At 43.2% G+C, this 19,032-nt stretch overlaps 1 protein-coding gene across 2 annotated transcripts; it reads right to left on the reverse strand.

The window, feature by feature from the left end:
* Window positions 1-727: 727 nt before the first annotated feature.
* LOC142000306 (tapasin-related protein-like) lies at window positions 728-18,463 on the reverse strand. 2 transcript variants are annotated; one of them, XM_074974484.1, is made up of 9 exons: window positions 18,347-18,463; window positions 17,114-17,341; window positions 10,274-10,549; window positions 8,216-8,557; window positions 6,970-7,296; window positions 6,080-6,166; window positions 5,583-5,599; window positions 5,453-5,493; window positions 728-2,552 (listed from the first exon to the last, which is right to left on the reverse strand). In XM_074974484.1, exons 1-8 carry the CDS (start codon window positions 18,390-18,392, stop codon window positions 5,479-5,481), a joined length of 1,338 nt encoding a protein of 445 aa, XP_074830585.1. In that variant the 5' UTR covers window positions 18,393-18,463; the 3' UTR covers window positions 728-2,552; window positions 5,453-5,478. The 2 variants fall into 2 exon arrangements, with proteins under 2 accessions (XP_074830585.1, XP_074830584.1); XM_074974483.1 differs by lacking the exons at window positions 728-2,552; window positions 5,453-5,493; window positions 5,583-5,599 and having other exon boundaries at window positions 5,785-6,166.
* Between the last annotated feature and the right edge of the window lie 569 nt (window positions 18,464-19,032).

The raw sequence follows: 19,032 nt of genomic DNA on the forward strand, positions 1-19,032 counted from the left end.
GCAAGGATGGTGATTAGGAAAAGGATGGGGGAGGCTCTTTCACCCCCTTCTCCCACCGCACAGGAGCCAGCCACAAACTGGTTCGATAAGGGCACTGTGTAAACAAGACTTCAAACCTCATCTGGCCTACCTTAGGGGTGCAATCCTGTCCCCATATAAATCAACGGGGCCTGAATTTCAGCCACTGGCTCTGACAAGTCCCAGTGTGACTCGTACTGGAGTAAACGCAGCTACACCCGTGGCTAAAATCCCAGTATATAGACAGCCTTTCCATGCAACCATGTAACTTTCCGCTATGGAGCGGAGGACGCAAACCAACCAAAACCAAAAACAACATTCAGACGAACCCTTGTCAAACACAACGGCAAGCCTCTGTTGTAGAGCCAGCCACAGGGAAAAACAGGGTGGGAATATTGAGACATGAGGAGTAACAAATCCACGGCCCTTACACCAACAGCCAGAGATTAAGAATCCAATCAAACAAATCAGAATGTATTTGAGTTTTTCGTTATGTGTTTTTATTGCTGTTTAATGACCCCTTTGCATTTCACAAAACTAAGAAAGCCAGCAAGCAGTTTGATTGATTTAGATTTGCACAAATACTAAAAAGGGGCCACAACATGACTTCAAGATATTCCAAGTAGAGCCAAACAAGCCAACGTAAATGACCGCCAGGGGCCGTGGAAACTTTAAAATTCAAATACCTTTTCTTTCCAACCATTTCCCATCCTTATAACCAACCTTCCTGGATGCAACCACCATTTTCAAATACCTGGGGAATAAAAGGTCAGATTTGCAACGTGCCCTGAAGTTGATCAGACCATCTATTGCAGATGGGAGTTATTTCTAAAGCTGTGGGGTCCTCACAGAGAATTGCTCAGCCAGTAGCCTCATAGGACTCCAGCACATCTGCTAATCTCAACTGCAGCTGCATGGCTCAAGGACAGAGTCTCAGGTAGGTAGGTCCTTAAGCCATTTAGGGCTTTATAGGTCAAAAATCAATACCTTAAATATCACCCAGAAACCCAACAAGCAGCCCACAGAGATGGCAGGGCACTGGTAGAATATTCTCTACTTACCAAACAGGCTGCCGCAATCTGGCAGCAGCTTCAATTTCTGGGTTGTTTTCAGGGGCACAACTTAATTCTTGGCTAGGCACATAAACATTAAAGAAGATAGCCAGTGCCCAAAATGGGGCACACGGTAAATTAATTCCTCAAAGAGAAGCACCGGTGTAAAAACCACGCCTCAGCAATGGCATGTATAGCCTGATGCACCCCCATTTTGCATAAGTTTTTTCACGCAACCTGTGTCCCTAAGGCAGATGTGAATGATACTAACCAGTGAGCGGGCAATAGACGGCACAAGTTAGAGTAACACTGGTGGGAAGGTATTGTCTGCATGTTAAATAAAGCATTTCTATATCTACAAGAGACAAATGAATAGGACTAAGCAGGGCAAAGACACGTTTGAAGATATGTGGAAGGATAAAGCAGAGAGATTCAGGAAGGTTGTTTTAGATGGTAAGTACTGCAGAGAAGGTGCTCAAACCAGCAAGTATGGAAGCAAGACAGAGGGAACAGAGTAGGACTCTTGCTGTCATTTACTAGGATAAGTGTACCTGAGCACCCATGTGGCTTTAAAAAAACCAAACACACACCCCCAAAAAGCCCCAGCCATCATAATCCTAACATGCAAATACAAGACATCTGATTGATGACTGAGAAATCCTGGTGAAATCCCTTGGAGGGCATAAAGCCAGATTCTCCACCGCCCTGCACCTTGTGTAGTTTTTTACCCCAAAGGCCTGGTCTATATAGATCCACACCCCCTGAGCGCCATAGCTAGGTCGGCAGAAGAATGCTTCCATCAGCCTCGTTACCATCGCTTAGGGAGGTGGGTCTTCCGGCGACGGGGGAAGAAAAAAAAAACCAAACTTTTCATATCCTTCAGGTTGCTATGCTACTATCGCTCCCATTGTGTAAACTTGGCCCAAATCAGTGCAAAATGCTAGTAAATCCGACTGGGAATGTTTCACACCCACTCTGCACTTGTGTAAATGATTATACAAGGGACCGGGCAACAAGAAATCTGGCCCATTATTTTAAAGGATCTTATCTATGGCCTTGTCCGCATACAAGTTGTATTCCATTAACTATACCAGCATACAATCCCCGCTAGCACGGAGGAAGTTATTTTAGTGCATCTTATTTCCATGTAGTAAGGGGAATAGGTGTCCACATACGGGGATGTACTGGCATAACTACCTACCGGCTGCATCAGTTTAAAAAAAAAAAAATAAGAATTCATACCACTAAGCAACATTAATAGCAGTACAAAAAAATCCAGACCAGGCTCAACTTTTCATTCCTTTACAACTTATGCAAATCAGAATTCTCCACTCCCACCGCAGTAGCTTGTACAAGTGTAAATGGCTCCAAAGTGTATGTTCGGAGAAACACCATCTAGAGCTCCTGGTGCAGATCCAGCACACGTTCTTTCTTTCCACATTCTGTGTTGTGATTCATTCCTCAGCTAGGGAGCAGCAGGTCCTAAAAGTGAGGGACAGAAAAGGATATTTTATATTGATTTCTTTAAAAGGATTAAACAGAAAGCCTGGCCTGCTTGGAGCATCATTCTTTACACAGAGCACACTAGTTTTCTGTCTCCACTAGACTGAATGTGTAGATGATGATAAAAACGGTAAGTATTTTCTGGAAAGAACCTAGAACAAAATGATCATCATCTTGTTTTGTTCAAAATTTTTCACCAAGTTGTTCTGATGAAATGAATCAGTTTCATTTCTGGTATTTTTTAAACTTCCCTTTGCTGGTAGAAAGGGAGGAGAAAAGAGGAAAAAACAAAGAACAGACAAAAAAACCTGAGCCAAAATTTGTTTCGACGCATTTCGTAAGATGAACATTTCTCACAAAAATGTGTTTCCTCTGAAAAGCTATTTTCCATCAGAACAGATCATCTGTAATATTAATTTAGGTTCTCCTGGCAGGTATGCATGGACGATGAGCAACTTGCATGACACTGGGTGGACTCCAGAGTCCCCGGTAAACTGTCCGACATAGTTGAACAAAAGACCCAAACTTTAGTGGTAGGTCCTGGCCTTCAGGCACAGAAGTTCTCTCTCTAGCAGTTGCTGATCAGCTGTGTAGATCCTGGAAAAAAAGGGTCACCTCACTTTCCGTCGCAGTCTTGAAGTTAGAGGGTGAAATCGCCCATTGAACTACGGCTCGGGAAATTAGAGTTTAGTCCCCAGCTCTACTTTGTGTGAGCTCAGGCAAGTCATTTCACTGCATTGGGCCTCAGTTTCCTACCTGTAAAACAGGGTTAATACTTGCTTTCTGCTGTCCTTTGCCTATTTCAGTTATAAGCATTTTCAGGCAGGGACTGTCTAAGTGTGTGTACAGTGCCTAGGACAATGGGCCCAGGATGACGGCTGAAGCCTCTAGGTGCCACCATAATAAGAGTCTGGTCATAGAAAACACCAAATGAGAGCATGAGCCTACTGCTCTCAAAGGGATAAGACAGAGGGATTTGAAAAGAGAAGATGAAACGAGTGCAAACCAAATTAAAGGCATAAAAACCTGCGAGTGATCTGATCCCACTCTCAGTGATACTGAGGCACTCGGTATTTTTTGTTTGCTTTTGCTTCACTGTTTTAAGGGCTTATGTCTGAGAGCCAAAATCCTAGCCCCATGGTAACCAGCCTCAGGAAGTATTTTTGTCTTTACTCTTATGGTTTCAAGCTTTTATGTCTCATTTGGTCCCAAGTCCTAATATTTCCAGTGAGGAGAAGAACTTACGTCCCAATAACTCTATGGTCACTAAATACTCAGAGGACTTTTTTGAAGCATAGGGTTGTTAACCTGCTGTTGTGACCCAATTCCAGCTTGGATAATTACATTCTGTCCTTCTAAAATTTCCTCTCTAGTTTCAGCTGGAGGCAGAATTCTTCTTTACTTCCAATCCTACAATTTGGCAGTCTGCTTTTTTGTGCACTCCTTAAAGAGCGGCGGCTTTCAACTTCAGGAGAGTCTCACAAGAAAGGTTTCTAAAGGACTATGCAGTAACACTATATAAAGACTTTAAATTTTATAACAACATGCACTGTATGTTCACAGGGCCATAAAATATTAAGCATCTTTGTTTTTCTTAACTAAATCAAATGCAAATTAAAGAAAAGATAAGGCAAGACGTATCATCACTCAGGAGGTTAGATGTTAATTTGCTTTCTGCATTAAAAAAAAAGGAGGGGAGCATTACAGGTAAAGATGCCCTGGGTTGAGATTTTCAAGGCAATCTAGGGGATTTAGACTTTTTCAAAGGAGCCTAAGGGAGTTAGATGCCCAATTGACAGTGTAGTGATTTGGGGGGGGGTGATTCTGCACTGCACCTCTTAGAGGCACAGTACTGAACTTGCAGCCTAGGGGAAGTTGGGAATACGATGGCTTTAAGCTACATTTGGTCCCTCCTGATTTGGGGATGCTCCAGGAGCCGCTCGAGGCCCATCTAAGTTACAGCAGCCCGTCACCATCTACCTGTGGGCACTGCCCAGTGCTATGGATATGCAACTCTTCATCGTGCTGATCTCTGAGTTAGTATATGCTGCAAAAACAGAATATCGCTCTTCAAATGCATGCAATACTATTATTCGCTTCCGACTGCAATAAAAATATATTGGGGAAAAAACAAAGGTTTCTTCTGTTATTTCTATTTGGGAATAAATGGAAACAACTTTAAACACACATGCAGCCCCTTTCATCAAAGTAAATCACTTTACAAATATTCAGGAATGAAGCCTTGCAACATGTGAGAAACAGATAGTTATTATCTCTATTCAGCAGATGGGTCAATAAAACAGAGAGGATAATTGACTTGCCTGAGTTGATGAAGTTACTCAGTGGCAGAGATCAGGACTCCTGACCTCCCCTCCCTCTTTATCTCTAAATTATACACACTCCACTAATAACATAGGCCAATGCTGAGCACTCTGGAAAACCCCACCTTAACTGTGCTCCCTTTGAAGTCGACGATAAAAATCCCGTTGCTTCAAGTGAGAGCGGAGTTAGGCTAATGCTGAGTGCTTCTGAAAATCCCACCCACGCTCTTTCTTCGGTACATCTTCATAGCCAGAAGCAGCGAGGCTCTGAGCCCAGGTCAACAGACTTGGGCTCACGGGGCTTGTGCTACCGTGCTAAAAAGAGCTACTCAGACAGCATTTTTAAGCTGCGGGTTGAGCCAGAGCTTGGCTCTGAAGCCCACCCCCCTCCCTCGGCTTCAGGGCTTGAGCACCAGCCCAAGCCACATCATCTACGTAGCGATTTTAGTGCAGTAGTGCGAGCCCCACATCTGTTCACCCAAGCTCGGTGCTGCCGGCGGCGTAGACGTGCCCTGACAGGTTACTGCAGATTACCAGGTTGGATCCTTTGCCTCTTACCTGACTGGACTGAACGGTCTCATGCTCTAGTAAGGCTTTGGCTGAAATTGAAACAAAGACAAACGCATTAGAGAACAGTCCAATGGAAACAACATAAAGCGAATGGGTAGAAAACAGAACCGAAACCTACCTTATTGGTGCTCATCCCTAGGGAAGAAAAGAAAGACGGGTCAGTCCGAATGTGGAACTATAGACACCACTTACCAGCCATAACCAGACAACTCGGTTACAGTTCAAGGTTTGGGCTTAGAGTCTCAGATGGTGTAAATCAGCCTGGCTCCATTGACTTAAATGGAGCCAGGCCAATTTACCCCATTTGGGGATCTGACCCGGTATTTCAATAGAACCCTGGTGTGCTGAGGCCACTGCACACCACGCTGACCTGTATTGTCTCATTGTTTCCTTCTGCTTCCCCCATCAGTCTGTCTGTATCCATCTGTTGCCTCTACTCTTATATTTAGGTTGTAAGCTCTTTGGGGCAGGGACGGTCTTTATCTTAGCACAGTGGGGTCCAGCTCTATGACTGAGACTCCTATGCACTACAATACTACAAATAAATAATGGGGATGCAAGCAAACTCCTTTCCACCCCAAATAATGGTTTTCACACACTTTTTTTTTTTTTTACCTTGGTAAAGAAAATACAACATCACAACAAGACACCCAGCAAGGACGACGAATAGGATGACAAGGAGCCATGTTGCTGAGGTAGATTCTGTCCATAAATAAATAAAAGAACCATTTTATAAGAACAACCTGCAGAGAAGAATAAACACCCTGTTGCTTCTTAGAGGACATAGATACGATTTACAATAATGAAGCAATGAATCTGTGTGTGTGTTAAAAACGAGTCTACTGCAGAGGATTAAAAACAAAATAAAATAAATAGAACAAACCACAGCTGAGGCTCAAGAAACTTTTGGGGATCAAAGTAACAATGATTGAGGTGGGATTTACGACCACGTGGCATTAAAGGCCGGAGATTGAGAGGAGTTAGTTATTAACCCCCAGGAAGTGCCCTGAACAAAGGTTATTATTGATATTTGATAGCTGAGCATGAGGGTGAGAGATGATACATAGGCACAAAGATTGCATGGGTGGTTATTATTACTGTCTACTGTCCTAACACTTAAGGCTCACCAAACCACTCTCCACTCCTCACTGAAATCTCTCCAAGAGAGCCCCTCTGCTGTTTCCCAATGGAAAGGAGTTCAAAACAACATGGAAACACAAGCACACGCAGTAAGCTTTTCCGAGCAAGGACCACCTTTGTTCCTACACTTTCTACTGCACCAGGCACACTGTTTTTCTTTAAGAAATTAAATCAATCAATCAATCACAGGGTCAAACTGGTCAGGAAGGGATTTCTAGTCTCCCTCCCCCAAAACGCTGATTATAAATTAAGTTTGCTGTGCATTTTTCTTTGTTTTTTGGGGTCAAAAAAAGGGTGTGTTTTTTCTGTTTTTTAACAAAAATGGAAATATTGTTAAATGCCGTTTCCTCTGGTGAACACCGTACCTGTCACTTTCACCGTCAGGCTTTTCTTGATTGGGTGCTTTAGGCTTTGGTGTTCCACCCGGCAGGTGTACCGACGCCCATCGTCCCTGAGGGAGGCCTTAAGCAGGAAGTAACTGGAGAAGCTGTAAGTCCCATCGCTGTTCTGCCTGTGACTACTAGAGACAACGTGAGTCACCACATGTGGGAGCATCCCCTGCTGCATTGGTTCCTGAAACCACTGAGCCTCGGCATCATGAGGGTAAAAGTGACTGATGTCACAGACCAGCTTGTGTTCGTCTCCTTCCACCAGAGACAGGACAGCAGCGTTCAGGGTCACTGTGGGCTTTTCTGGTTAATAAAAAATTATTACAGTGCTGCATCCAGATCCATTTAAAAATAAGCAAACTCCACTATTAAAATGGCTCCATTTAATGTCCCTCATTTCTAAAGAGATCACTGATTCTAGCCCCCAAATTACTTCCCATCCACACAAATTTGGTTTCCCTCACTTATATTGCTGAAAACTGTTTGCACCAGAAACACAGAATCACGAGACAGAGCTTCACTCCACCAAAGGAAGGAATCCCACAGCATTATAAAGCTTTCACCATGAATATATTTGTGTCCCCCCCTTATTTTGGGGGTCCCTGACCCGTCGTGACCCACATTTACGTGTTGGCTGGTTGAGAAGAATGGCATGGAACCATTAAAAAACGCTTAGACATGTACCACCCACAGGCGTTAAGTTTATCATAGAAAAGGGAAATGACACAGGTACTAAGCGCAGCGGTCATCCTTTAAAAAAGGAGCTTGCTGAATATGACCCGGCTGCACTGCAGGACTTGCCAAAGGATGCTCCACTGGCTAAAAGTCAGCTGCCCTAGCCTTGTTATGGAAAGACAGACCTGGGAGAGCACGAACCCTTGCTGCTGGATCTGCCCCAAGCTCTGGTCTTGGGTCCCTGATTCTATTCCTTGATAGAGTTAGACACAGCAGGGTTTATCCCACAGAGACATAATTAAAGGGTGGTGGGAAAAAAAGCACTAGATAGCGATCACGTGGCAAGGAGACTGGATCCTGTCCGAGAGCCTCACAAATTCTCCCCCTTTGCTCAATTCCAGCGGCGTACTTCATAAATACAGAATACTACACAGCAATTGTTAAGTGATCACCCGTCCGTATCAAGGCAAGTATCCTCTTATCCTGCTACATGAAGATAATACAAAATTTTCAGCATTGCCCAATATATTTAAAAAGAATCAATTACCTACTATTTCCAGCTGGATATTCTGTGCCCAAAGAACTGACGACACCAATATTTGGCAAGAATAGGTTCCTGCATCTCTTACTCCCACTGTTCTTAGTAAGAGAGAAGCATTCCCCTTAGGGATCTCTGCTAGGAACATCTCAGCCCGTTTATCCTTGTGTTCCACCTGCCTGGTAGATCCATTGTAGGCAAATATCAGCTTTTTGTGTCCCCCTTTCTGCTGTAATATCCATTTGATGGTGACATCTGTGTTGTGATCGACTGAGAAAGCACAGCTGAGGAGGACATCCTTATTCAAGCCAGACTGGATTACAGAGGGTCCTGTGCGTACCAAGAATACACCTGTAATGCAGATGATAAAGCATCATTAGAGTGACCAGATTTTGGATCAATGGTGCTAAACACAGTCAGAGTACAAGCTGCCATCTAAAGACACACAAACCCATACTACAGAATAAAGCTTACATATGGTCAGAGCGAGAAATGGGTACAATTCATCACTCTGCCATCGACTTCTTTTGTGCCCTTGGGCAAGCCATTTAACGTCGCTTTGTGCCTCAGTTTCTCCATTTGAATAATGGGTACAATTAGCCTTCAATAATTCATAACTGTGTTACAAGTCTTATGCAGCGTTGTAGCCGTGTTGGTCCCAGGATATTGAGAACTCAAAGTTTCAAACCTCGTATTTAGCAGGGACACTGAGTTAGTTTCCAAGACCTGAAGAAGAGTTCTGTATAAGCTCGAAAGCTTGTCTCTCTCACCAACAGAAGTTGGTCCAATAAAAGATATTACCTCACCCACCTTGTCTCTCTACAAGTCTTAGTTAACTAACACTGGTTTTCGCAATCTAGGTTTTCATGATACTAAATAACTGGAAAACATTTATAATATTCTTTAAAATCCTCAGGTGAAAGACTATATCTATATATTACTTCAGTCGAGTTATTCCCAATTTACACTGGGAATCTGGCCTGGCCGGCCAACTGAAACACACACACACACACACACACACACACACACACACACACACACAAAAAACGTTTAGGCTTCAACAAAGAGGCTATCTTTTGGCCATCAGAATCCCACTCCTGCTATTGTAAAAGCGAAAGTGAGTGTGTGAAAGCAACATGCTTGAGAGGGCTGAGCACAGAGTCTGAATTCTATTTTCTGTTCTGCCACTAAGCCAATCCGCCTCTCTGCCGCAATCTCCCATCTGAGAAGGGAAGATGATCCTTGACCTCACAAGGGTGCTTTGAGCATTAGCTAGTTAATGTTTCCATAGTGGTTTTGAATATGCAAAACACTAGACATGTGCTAAATAGTATTACAGACCGTTGTTGTTATTACTTGCATTTGGGTTGAGAAGCTGCCAGGTTACACTTTTCTGGCAATGCAAGTTATCTTTACATCTACTTTCCAGTCCCTTTACCCAGCTACTGGAGTCAAGTGGCATTAGCTGTATTGGCAATCCTAAGTATTCATAAACCATGAGTCATACCTCCCAGAATCATGAAATTGGCTTAAAAATTAAGAGATTTTAAAAAAAAATAAATACATTTGGTCTTCTTTTTTATTTACCTTCTAGGTTTTGAGCCTTTAAGAGACACCAGGGTCAAATTTTCATCATTGTCTCCAGAACGATGAAACCTAGAAACTTACTTTCTAAAAAATATATATATTTGACTAATTAATTTATTATCAAAAGGACTGTAGAGATGGTCTATTATTCACAAGATTCCAGGAGCTGGGGCTTTAAGGAAAACACCAAATAAAATCGCAGGAATCGGCAATACTCCCATTGTGTAAATAAGAATGAGACCCATTATTTAGATTATACACAACCCTAGCAAAGCTGCTTCTCCCTACTTTAAACCCACCAATGGGATATTTTAAAAATATCATGATGCTAGTTATTTCATTGACAAACTCACATTGTCATTACAATGCCACATGAATACTGTAAAACTTAAAGTCCTCATTTGGGCGGTGCAGTAGAAATGCAAACCAGGATTATCATCATCATCATCATTTCATTTTTTTGGATAGTCTTATTGTTACCTGAAAGATAAAACGTCTCTGCGTTGCCTTGAGAAACATCTTCGGGGATTCGATTCTCTGCCTCTTTGCTGGCACTTGATTGTACCAAAAAGACTGTAACGGTGAATTTGTCATCCAGGTGCTTTATGGTGCCAGTGAACCATGAATCTAGTTTATGAAGTTGAGTTTGTAACCCAGGCCAGAGGATCTGGGTGTTATCTGTAAAATATCTGCTAATCTTACATTCAAGCTTGTCAGTATCCTCATCCACGTGTTGGAGAATATCCAGTGAGGACTCTGCATGAAAAAAATACACATGCACCTGTTAGAATCCCAGCTCTTCTTCATCAATGTTATGCAGGGAGTTGAACTATCTACGCACACCAGCCCAAACAGCAAATACGATGCAACCCTATTCAATCTCAGTGATAATCGACTCTCAGCACACGCAAAAACAGCACGGAATTCTCCTCCCCAAACCCCCAGTTTTACAACAGGTTGAAGTCTCTGCCTTTATGGACCCAGTTGCGGAGTTGTGGCCCTAATTTGGTTGTAGCATCTCAGGACTAAGATAAAGATGCTTGTTAACGAATACCACAAGCACCTCTCCTTCAAGGCTAATTACCCTGGCTTTAGGAGGGGTCTGACATGACAAAGCCTGATCAGGAGAAATTACACAGAAATCAATGGGAGTTACACCGGAGTAATAAGATTTAAGTGAGATCGGCACCAGATCTACGGTTTTCAGCATCTTTGAAATGAGTATCACTGAGCCTGCAGACTGTCGAATATTATCAATATCAGCTAAGGAGCTTTCGGGCTTAAAGGGTGAAGCTCATTCCTGTACAGAGGCTTAAGAAGGACTTAAGCGGTTCACAGACCTCGTACTGGCTGAAAGAATAGCCAAAGAAACAATCAAATCAACAGATGAGAGACCAAGAAAACAGACAGATGTCCTGATTTCTAGAGGTCAGCTGCTGGGCTCATCTTGTCACAATGTCTTTTACCAGTCCCCAGAAGCGAATGAGGAGATCCCTCCACGAATTTGACGGCACTCACTTGAGTGCATTGGGAAAAGCAAAGAGTTCAGCAAACTGAATAATGGGATATTCTGGGGAGTGCCTTTTAGTCAGATACATTTTACAAACATAGGGGTATTCTTGCCCCTTGAGTTCTTTCTTTAATGCAGTATATTGTCACTTCTCTTTGTCATCCGCCATACACACAATAGGTTATTTGTGAGCCACACAATAAGTCACTTAATCATAATCACACAATAATGTTATTTCTAAAGATAAACCCAAAGCAAACCCCCAGACACACAGGGCAATTTGGAACCTGGATCAAGATCTGAACTTTGCAGCTCAGATTCCTCTCCTACCATGCTCAGCTCTGCATGAAAGGGCTCCAAGAGGCACATCTTTTCTCTGAATCCTCCTACACTGTTGTGACTAGTTTGAGGAAAATGTACTCTGCAGATCCCCCCTGTGTTGTGATTAACTTTATCTGGTGATGATATAACAGCACAAGCGAACAACATTCCCAGTAGGATTTACCCTGGCAGATTTGTCTTCCCACTCTTGCAAAATGATTAAATATTCATTTACTAAGTGAATTTAATGCTGGTAAAGACTGAGGACTTATCTACACAGGGAAGGTAGTATGCAGTAAGTGAGGGTGTGAATTTAAAGTGCATTAGCTACTCTGCACCAGCTCCCCATGTGGACGCTCTTAATGCAATTTGGCTTGGAATACTTCCCAAGTATATTAAGCTGATGTGCACGAAGGTGCTCTTAGGGTGCGGTAAGAGTCCACATGGGGAGTTAGCGCTATTGCGGGGCCTTTCCCCATGTAGGCAATCCCTGAAGTCTTATGTTTAGTCACATAAAACATCGCCGCCTGCAGTAACGCCCACACTGACCTACTGAAGTGCCTCAACCATGAGCTGAAGGGAAGTCAGGTTCTGATCATTCCTTGCAATAGGGCAAAGCCAGCTTAGCTGAACAGCAGAGGATCAGCCCTGCCCGTGCCACCCTGCTGTGGTACAGAGTTGCCATAGTGACTTCTAGGCCATTCTCATCCCAGCTGCCCTGGCACACAGAGCATGCCCAAGGGATGTGGCTGAGGAAAAGGGAGCATGGTCAGGACAAGTTGGGGCAGTAGGTACAAGGTTGACCAACCTTCAGAGTTATTTCCTATTTCAGTCTTTGGGCTGCTCTGGTTTGTGTCTGGGATTGGTCTGTCCCCCAGAAGGCCCCAGTGTCAGAAGAAGGCTTACAGCATCTGCCATCCTCACAGGCGCCGAGTAGAGCGGGGCCACAACTCAGGATCGGGGCCTCACTCTCCAGGCTCACTCCGTTCTTCTGAACGGCCAAACCAACCACATATATAGGCGGCTCCCTGACACGGGCACTTGTCCACTAGAACCTGGGACACGACCCACCAACTCATTTCAGGTTGGCCAGCCAGCCACCGCTAAGTTGCAGTCACTGTGACCCGAGGCACCCCTGTATTCAGACCCAACACACTACTGCTGTGATTTCTGTACCAAATACGCCTTGTGAAATATTTGAAAACAAACAACCCCCTGGTCAATAATATCATTGTAAATTGTATATAACAAAGCTGGATATGAAATTATGAATGCTCACTAGTATTACACTTCGAAGTCTGTGATTAAAGGGTATTTAAATCAGGCATGCTCGGGGGTGGGGGGGAGGGAAAGAGTTGATAAACTGTTTTTTTCCCAGGTAAAGACAAGAGGCTGACACCTCAAAGCAGGTATGGCTCAAATTCAATGGGCTATTGATTTGTATCAGAAGTTACAACAGGAAGAGACAATTTGGAACCAGCCCCAGCTTTATTTTTCAGACTTCATGGGTCCTTTATTCAGCCTGAACTAATGAACTTTATCTGGGGGCATCCTTTGGAAGAATCAATTAAAAAGGTACCCTGAACTACAGAGAGACAGGGAGCAGACCCCTAAGTTATCCTCCACTTCAAGGAGGCAAAAAACCCACATGATTTGATCTCTGTGATGGGTCCTGGCCAAGCCAGCCCGTAAAAAGCTGGAAAGGAGACGGGCGGAGGGGTGTTTGTATTTTGTCATTAGGAGAGCTTTCTCCTGGCAACAAAGACCTGCGGCTACACTGCAGACCTTACAGCGGCACACAAGGTAGACGTAGGCTAAGTTATAGGCTTTAAAAGTGACAGCGCACATTCAATTTGCATGTAACCATCTCTACCTTAATTTCTGTTACTTGGTACCACTTAATCCATGCTCTTTGTGTGAATAAACTTGTTTCGCTTTCATTATAAATCCTCAGTGCCGGATACGTGCAGTGACGTCTGAGCTTCTAAGAAGCTGACCAATTGGAATGTTTTACAGTCTCTGTAGAAGCAATGAACCAAACACTTTTTTGGTGAGGGTCCAATAGAGGGACCAGACCCTGCAGGACGATGGTTTTGGGGTGAATTCAGGGCTGGAAGGGTCCTAAGGTCGGCCTGCAAGGAGTAAGCCAGTTGGGCAAGGCCAGCGTGAGGCTTGCGGGCTGTTGGGGTTGTAGCTCCGGACAAAAGCTGCACAGCTAGCCACAAGACGCTCAGAGTTACAAGGCAAACAGTGACTGACCCCTTTACTGGTGTGGGTGAACCCCAAAATGTCCCCCAAAAGGTTTCCATGTCCCACTGCCAATTACTCCCATCTGGAGCCCTCTTGCCCCCCACAAAAGGGAGATGAACCAATAATACTTCAAACATCTAAACAGTTTAGCAGCTACATAGACCTGTGCTGATTGTGAAAGTTACGCAACACAGCCGCTCTGCTCCCCGTTGTATTTAGAGTCAGGTCAGCTGACTTGAGTGACAAAACAGGTTCATCGTAGTGATTAAGGATTACAAAATAACATGACTAAAGTGACAGCAGAACCTCAGAGTTACAAACACCAGAATTACGAACTGACCCGTCAACCACACACATCTCATTTGGAACCAGAAGTTCGCAATCAGGCAGCAGCAGACACCTCCCCACTCCCCAAAAATAAAAATAAAAGCAAATACAGTACAGTACTGTGTTAAACATAAACTACTAAAAAAACAAAGGGAAAGCAGCGTCATTCTTCTCCACAGTAAAGGCTCGAAGCTGTATTAAGCCAATGTTCAGTTGTAAACTTTTGAAAGAACAACCAAGAAGTTTTGTTCAGAGTTACAAACATCACAGAGTTATGAACCACCTCCATTCCCGAGGTGTTCGTAACTCTGAGGCTCTACTGTATGTATTTGGTAACTCCCTTTCCTTAGATTTACCTTCCTACATAGATCTGTATCTGTATACCTGGAGATCTCATCACCATGGTAATCTGAATGACTTCTTCATTTCTTCTGCTATATTTTCAAAATGCTGCATTCGATATTCTGAGAATAGATGGGGGAAATCTATGGAAGACTCTTCAGTCAAACACACTAAAAATGGACCCTCTCATGTCAAACACATACTGTTTAGATCTTCACTCCACTGTCATTCTTTCACGGAAGGAAAGGCTCATCCTTCTGTTACATTTCTCTCTCGTAAAAATATTTGCTGAAACAAGTCAGGGTGCGTGGGCACACAGAAAACAGTCTGACATAGATCAACACCCCCTTGTCGGTAAACAAACGACTAGCATAGCATGCTTAGTTGTAGGATGTTATGCTGACATCTACTGGCCACTTTAGAATATAGCACAGCATCTATTCATTTAACGAACACAAACTACCAGGGGCCAAATTTTCCCCACAGCAGGACACAAGCAAGAACTCATACTTTGTGTCTTGCAGTGGGGAAGTGGGCTTCCCAGCTGGTAAAGGTGGACACTACTACTCATATATTACATATTTATACTATATATACAAATGTTGTTAAATATAAGAAGAGCCACAGATCAGGAGGTCCATCTAGTCCAGTATCCTGCCATCAACCGTGGCCAGCACCAAATGCTTTAGAGGAAGGTTCAAGAAACCCTGCAGTAGGCAGTTATGGGATAGCCTATCCCTCAGGGAAGATTCTTCCTGACCCCTAAAAGTAAGAGGTTGTTTTATGGCCTAACGCATGAGGATTTTATATATATTAGAATTTATTGTTACAACTCTGCATATTCATATTCATTCAATCCCTTCTGAATCCTGCTAAGCTCTTGATCTCAACAAAATCTTGTGGCAATGAGTTCCATAGGGCATGTGCCTATTGTGTGCGCACACAGAGAATCATCATAGCTGGAATGCATAGTAACAGTTACCATTAAAGTTGACTAAGCATTCCCATTCTAAAGGGCTTTATTTCTGTTTGTAACTTTCATTTTGTAGAGAGGTTTTCCAGGTGTGGTCTCTGCCCAAGAATGAATTTTAAATTTGAACAATAACAGCTCAGCCATTTTTGATTATGAAGGGACTGAACACATATACTTCTACTATTAAACATCTTCGGTGTGTCTTTTAAAAACTTTTCTAATACCTCATTGGGAGAAGCTTGAAATTTAGCAGAGAGAGAATCCCTAGTTTGGAGACATGCCTCTTTGTGGTCTAGTGAAAATGCATTCTTCTTTGGCCTAAATATAAGGGATTAAAACACCGTGCTTTGATCATATGCACTTATGTTTCCTGAATCACAATCTCCCAACCTTCTACTGACAACAGCATGTGCACAAATAAGTAAGTTGGGCACAAAGATCTGAAGGAGTGTACGGAATGCGGAATGGCTCTGAAGATGCCGACTTATTCTGTATGATCTATTAATGCATGTACTGAGGTAGGCAGGAATCTACCTTCACGTGTCTGATTGTCTCATAGGGTCTTATTAATTATTTCCCGGTTGTTCTCTTTCCCACACTCTAAGTAAAGTAATGCGCATGTGGCATACCCTGCTTATCAATCTGTGGCATAGCCAGCTGATGCATCTATGACAACACAGGCAAGCTCCTGCTTCATATCAAGTCTTTCATTTTGTATTTGCCATCCAGCCAGTCCACAGCAACAGCAAGCTAGATTTCCAGAGGAGGACACTGAAGGTTTTAGTAAGTGAACACGATGAGCGAGAACAAGGCCCACTGATACTTTAGCTCCTGACAGGCTAAGTAGGATACACTCACGCACTTGAATTCCAGCCCCAGCTCCCCTACTGACTTGCTGTGTGGCTTTGGAAGATCACAAGAGAGTCTGTGTCCCTACTGGAAAAATGGGGGTAATATTCACCTACATCCCAAAGGCCAGGGCAGAGTGAGCAATGTTTGCAAAGGACTTTGTGGGTGTAAAGAGCTCAAGAAGTGCTAAGTATCACTGTTCTCCGCAGCAGGCTGACATGGGAACTCTACAATGAGAGAGGATATGGCCTCCAAGACAGGGAAGCTATTGCCTGAATCAGAAAGGCCCCCCTTGTGCTAAACAGTTGATGGATGATGACTCAGGCTGCTAATCTGGACAACCTGCTCCACCCACAGTGATGGGAAGACAATGCAAGCATAGCAATACACCAGTTCTCTTTGTGGGGGGCCTCCAACCAAGTGCAAGCAATAAACAACCTTACTGGAGAATTGCTTTTGGCCATCTCAAAGTATCACCGGCTTCCTGACAGTGGTGGATTAACACCAAAAACTACTCCAGGTCCCCCCACTGAGATCACCCCCAGGGTCCGATCCGTGTGCAGCATTCCAACATTTGTGTGCCACCATCCCTGAGCAACCTGAAGGACACCCCCCAGGCGAGATTTGTCTGCCAACCTGCCCAGAGATTGGGGACCCCAGTTTTGGTTGTCTCAAGCCTCAGCCTGCACCTACTTTACAACTCCCCCAAATTTGCTCATATGCCTGAGCATCTAAACAGATTACTCACCTTGTACGATAAACGTGAGGGTATCAGCAGCAGGAGGATTTTCTGAGTGAGGTCTCTTGGTGTCCTTCGATTCAGTTCCACTCAGCAGGAGCCAGGCATTCTGTCTGATGTACTTGAAATCACTTAACAATGGGATTGTTTCAGTTGTCTCAAACATGCAGGAAAGCTGCCTACTTTGACTAAAGGTTGAACCTGCTGTTGCAACTCCATTATGGTGCTTTAGGATTCCTTCAAGGCAATACGTGCACAAATGCATTAAAAAAAGTACTGTTGATCTTTTAATTATAAAAAATACCCCTTAAGCTTTGTTTTCCCATGTGAAAAAAATTTAATGCATTTAGCTAACCCCGTTTCTATGCAGTTTTAATGGCTTCATTTGGTCCGTAGTATCTTGAATATTACTTTTTTTGAGGGTGAAGGGCCATTTTTCTGCATTATAGGAGTACAAGAAACTTTGGGCTCTTTATCCATAAATCTTTTGAGGGGGAAAATAACAGAAGATATAAAATTTTCCCTGAGCAAATACATTTTGCTTTTTGGTCACAGAACATAATGTAATTTTTAAGTTCTATTTAAACTACGGTTGTAGTATGATATAAACGATTAACATGGTATATACATAAAAGTTACAAACGCAGCACATTAACCCAGACACAACAGTTTTCTAGCAACCCCCCAAATCATGCTTCATTTCAAGTTTCATTAATCGCCAGTACTGCAGGCCAGACTGACATCAATTCAGACAAACCTAGCCCAAGTTTTGAATTTGTGGTTTGGTTTGTTGGAATAAATGAGCTAAACTTGGTTGTTATGCGGAGTCTACCACAAACCTGGGCAAAATAGCAGTTTTGGCTGCGTTTCACTTGGAGATTTTGGGTTCATTTCTATTAAAAAAAACCCCTAAGACTAAGGTTTTAAAGTGTGACTCATGAATTTTGGGTGTCTCAAATTGGACACCCCAAAATTGAGGTACCACCAAAAAATCACTAGAGACTTTTGAAAATCTTAGCTTTGTTTTTGTGTCATAGAAATCTAGGCTATTTGGATCAGCAGTGTTCTGCAGTGAAACCACCAAGAGGCCAACAAGGATAATCTCATCTTTACAATAAGACAGAAATCATCACAACACGCAACAGTCTCTGGCAACAACGGATCAAGAATTTAGCATATAAAGTGATTCAGTCTCATTTTACATAGCACTATAACACATGCAAATATACTAGGTGTACATACCAGTGCATAGGAAGCAACAAACTGCCGTGTAAATCCTGCAATTCATAGTGGAGTTGCTTTAGATACAGAGCCACCCTCTACAGACACTCTTCTTGTCCCATAACTTTCAGTTCTCTCAGTTTCACTTTCATTTCTTTCAAAGAGGCTGTTGCAATCCCTGCAGGGCGGGATTTCCTGGTCAAACAAACTTCATAACAGCTGGGCCAAATTCTCTACTAGCATTAACGCCAGTGAAGTCAATCGAGTTACGCCAGCAGAGAACTTGGCCCACTGAGAGGTAAAAGAGCGGATATAGCTGCCAAAGAGGAGCTAAGATTTATTTCTCTCTTACAAACAGGTGGCAATAAGTTCACAGCAATGTGCTGCAGTCACACTGGATAGGAGCTTCTAGATTCCCCCTTATTAACAAAGGTTGGGTAAGATCTCCTTAGCACCAGCTGTGGTAAGTACCATCCCACAAGGAGCAGAGCAGGAGACAGTATCCTATCCAGCTCAAAAATCATACAATTGATTTAAAAAGATTATGAAATTTTAAAGATAATAGAGGTGTGGTACTTTTTATTTGCCTTCTGGTGTTGCAGCATTTAAGGTCAAGTTTCCAGGTCTTCCCCCTTAAGCAGGAGAGCTAGAAACTTAAAACAAAAACAAAAGCTGAGATTCTGAGCCCACTGCCAATATTGTTGCAT

This window comes from Natator depressus, chromosome 17 (genome assembly GCF_965152275.1).
Source record: "Natator depressus isolate rNatDep1 chromosome 17, rNatDep2.hap1, whole genome shotgun sequence".
Lineage (NCBI taxonomy): Eukaryota > Metazoa > Chordata > Testudines > Cheloniidae > Natator > Natator depressus.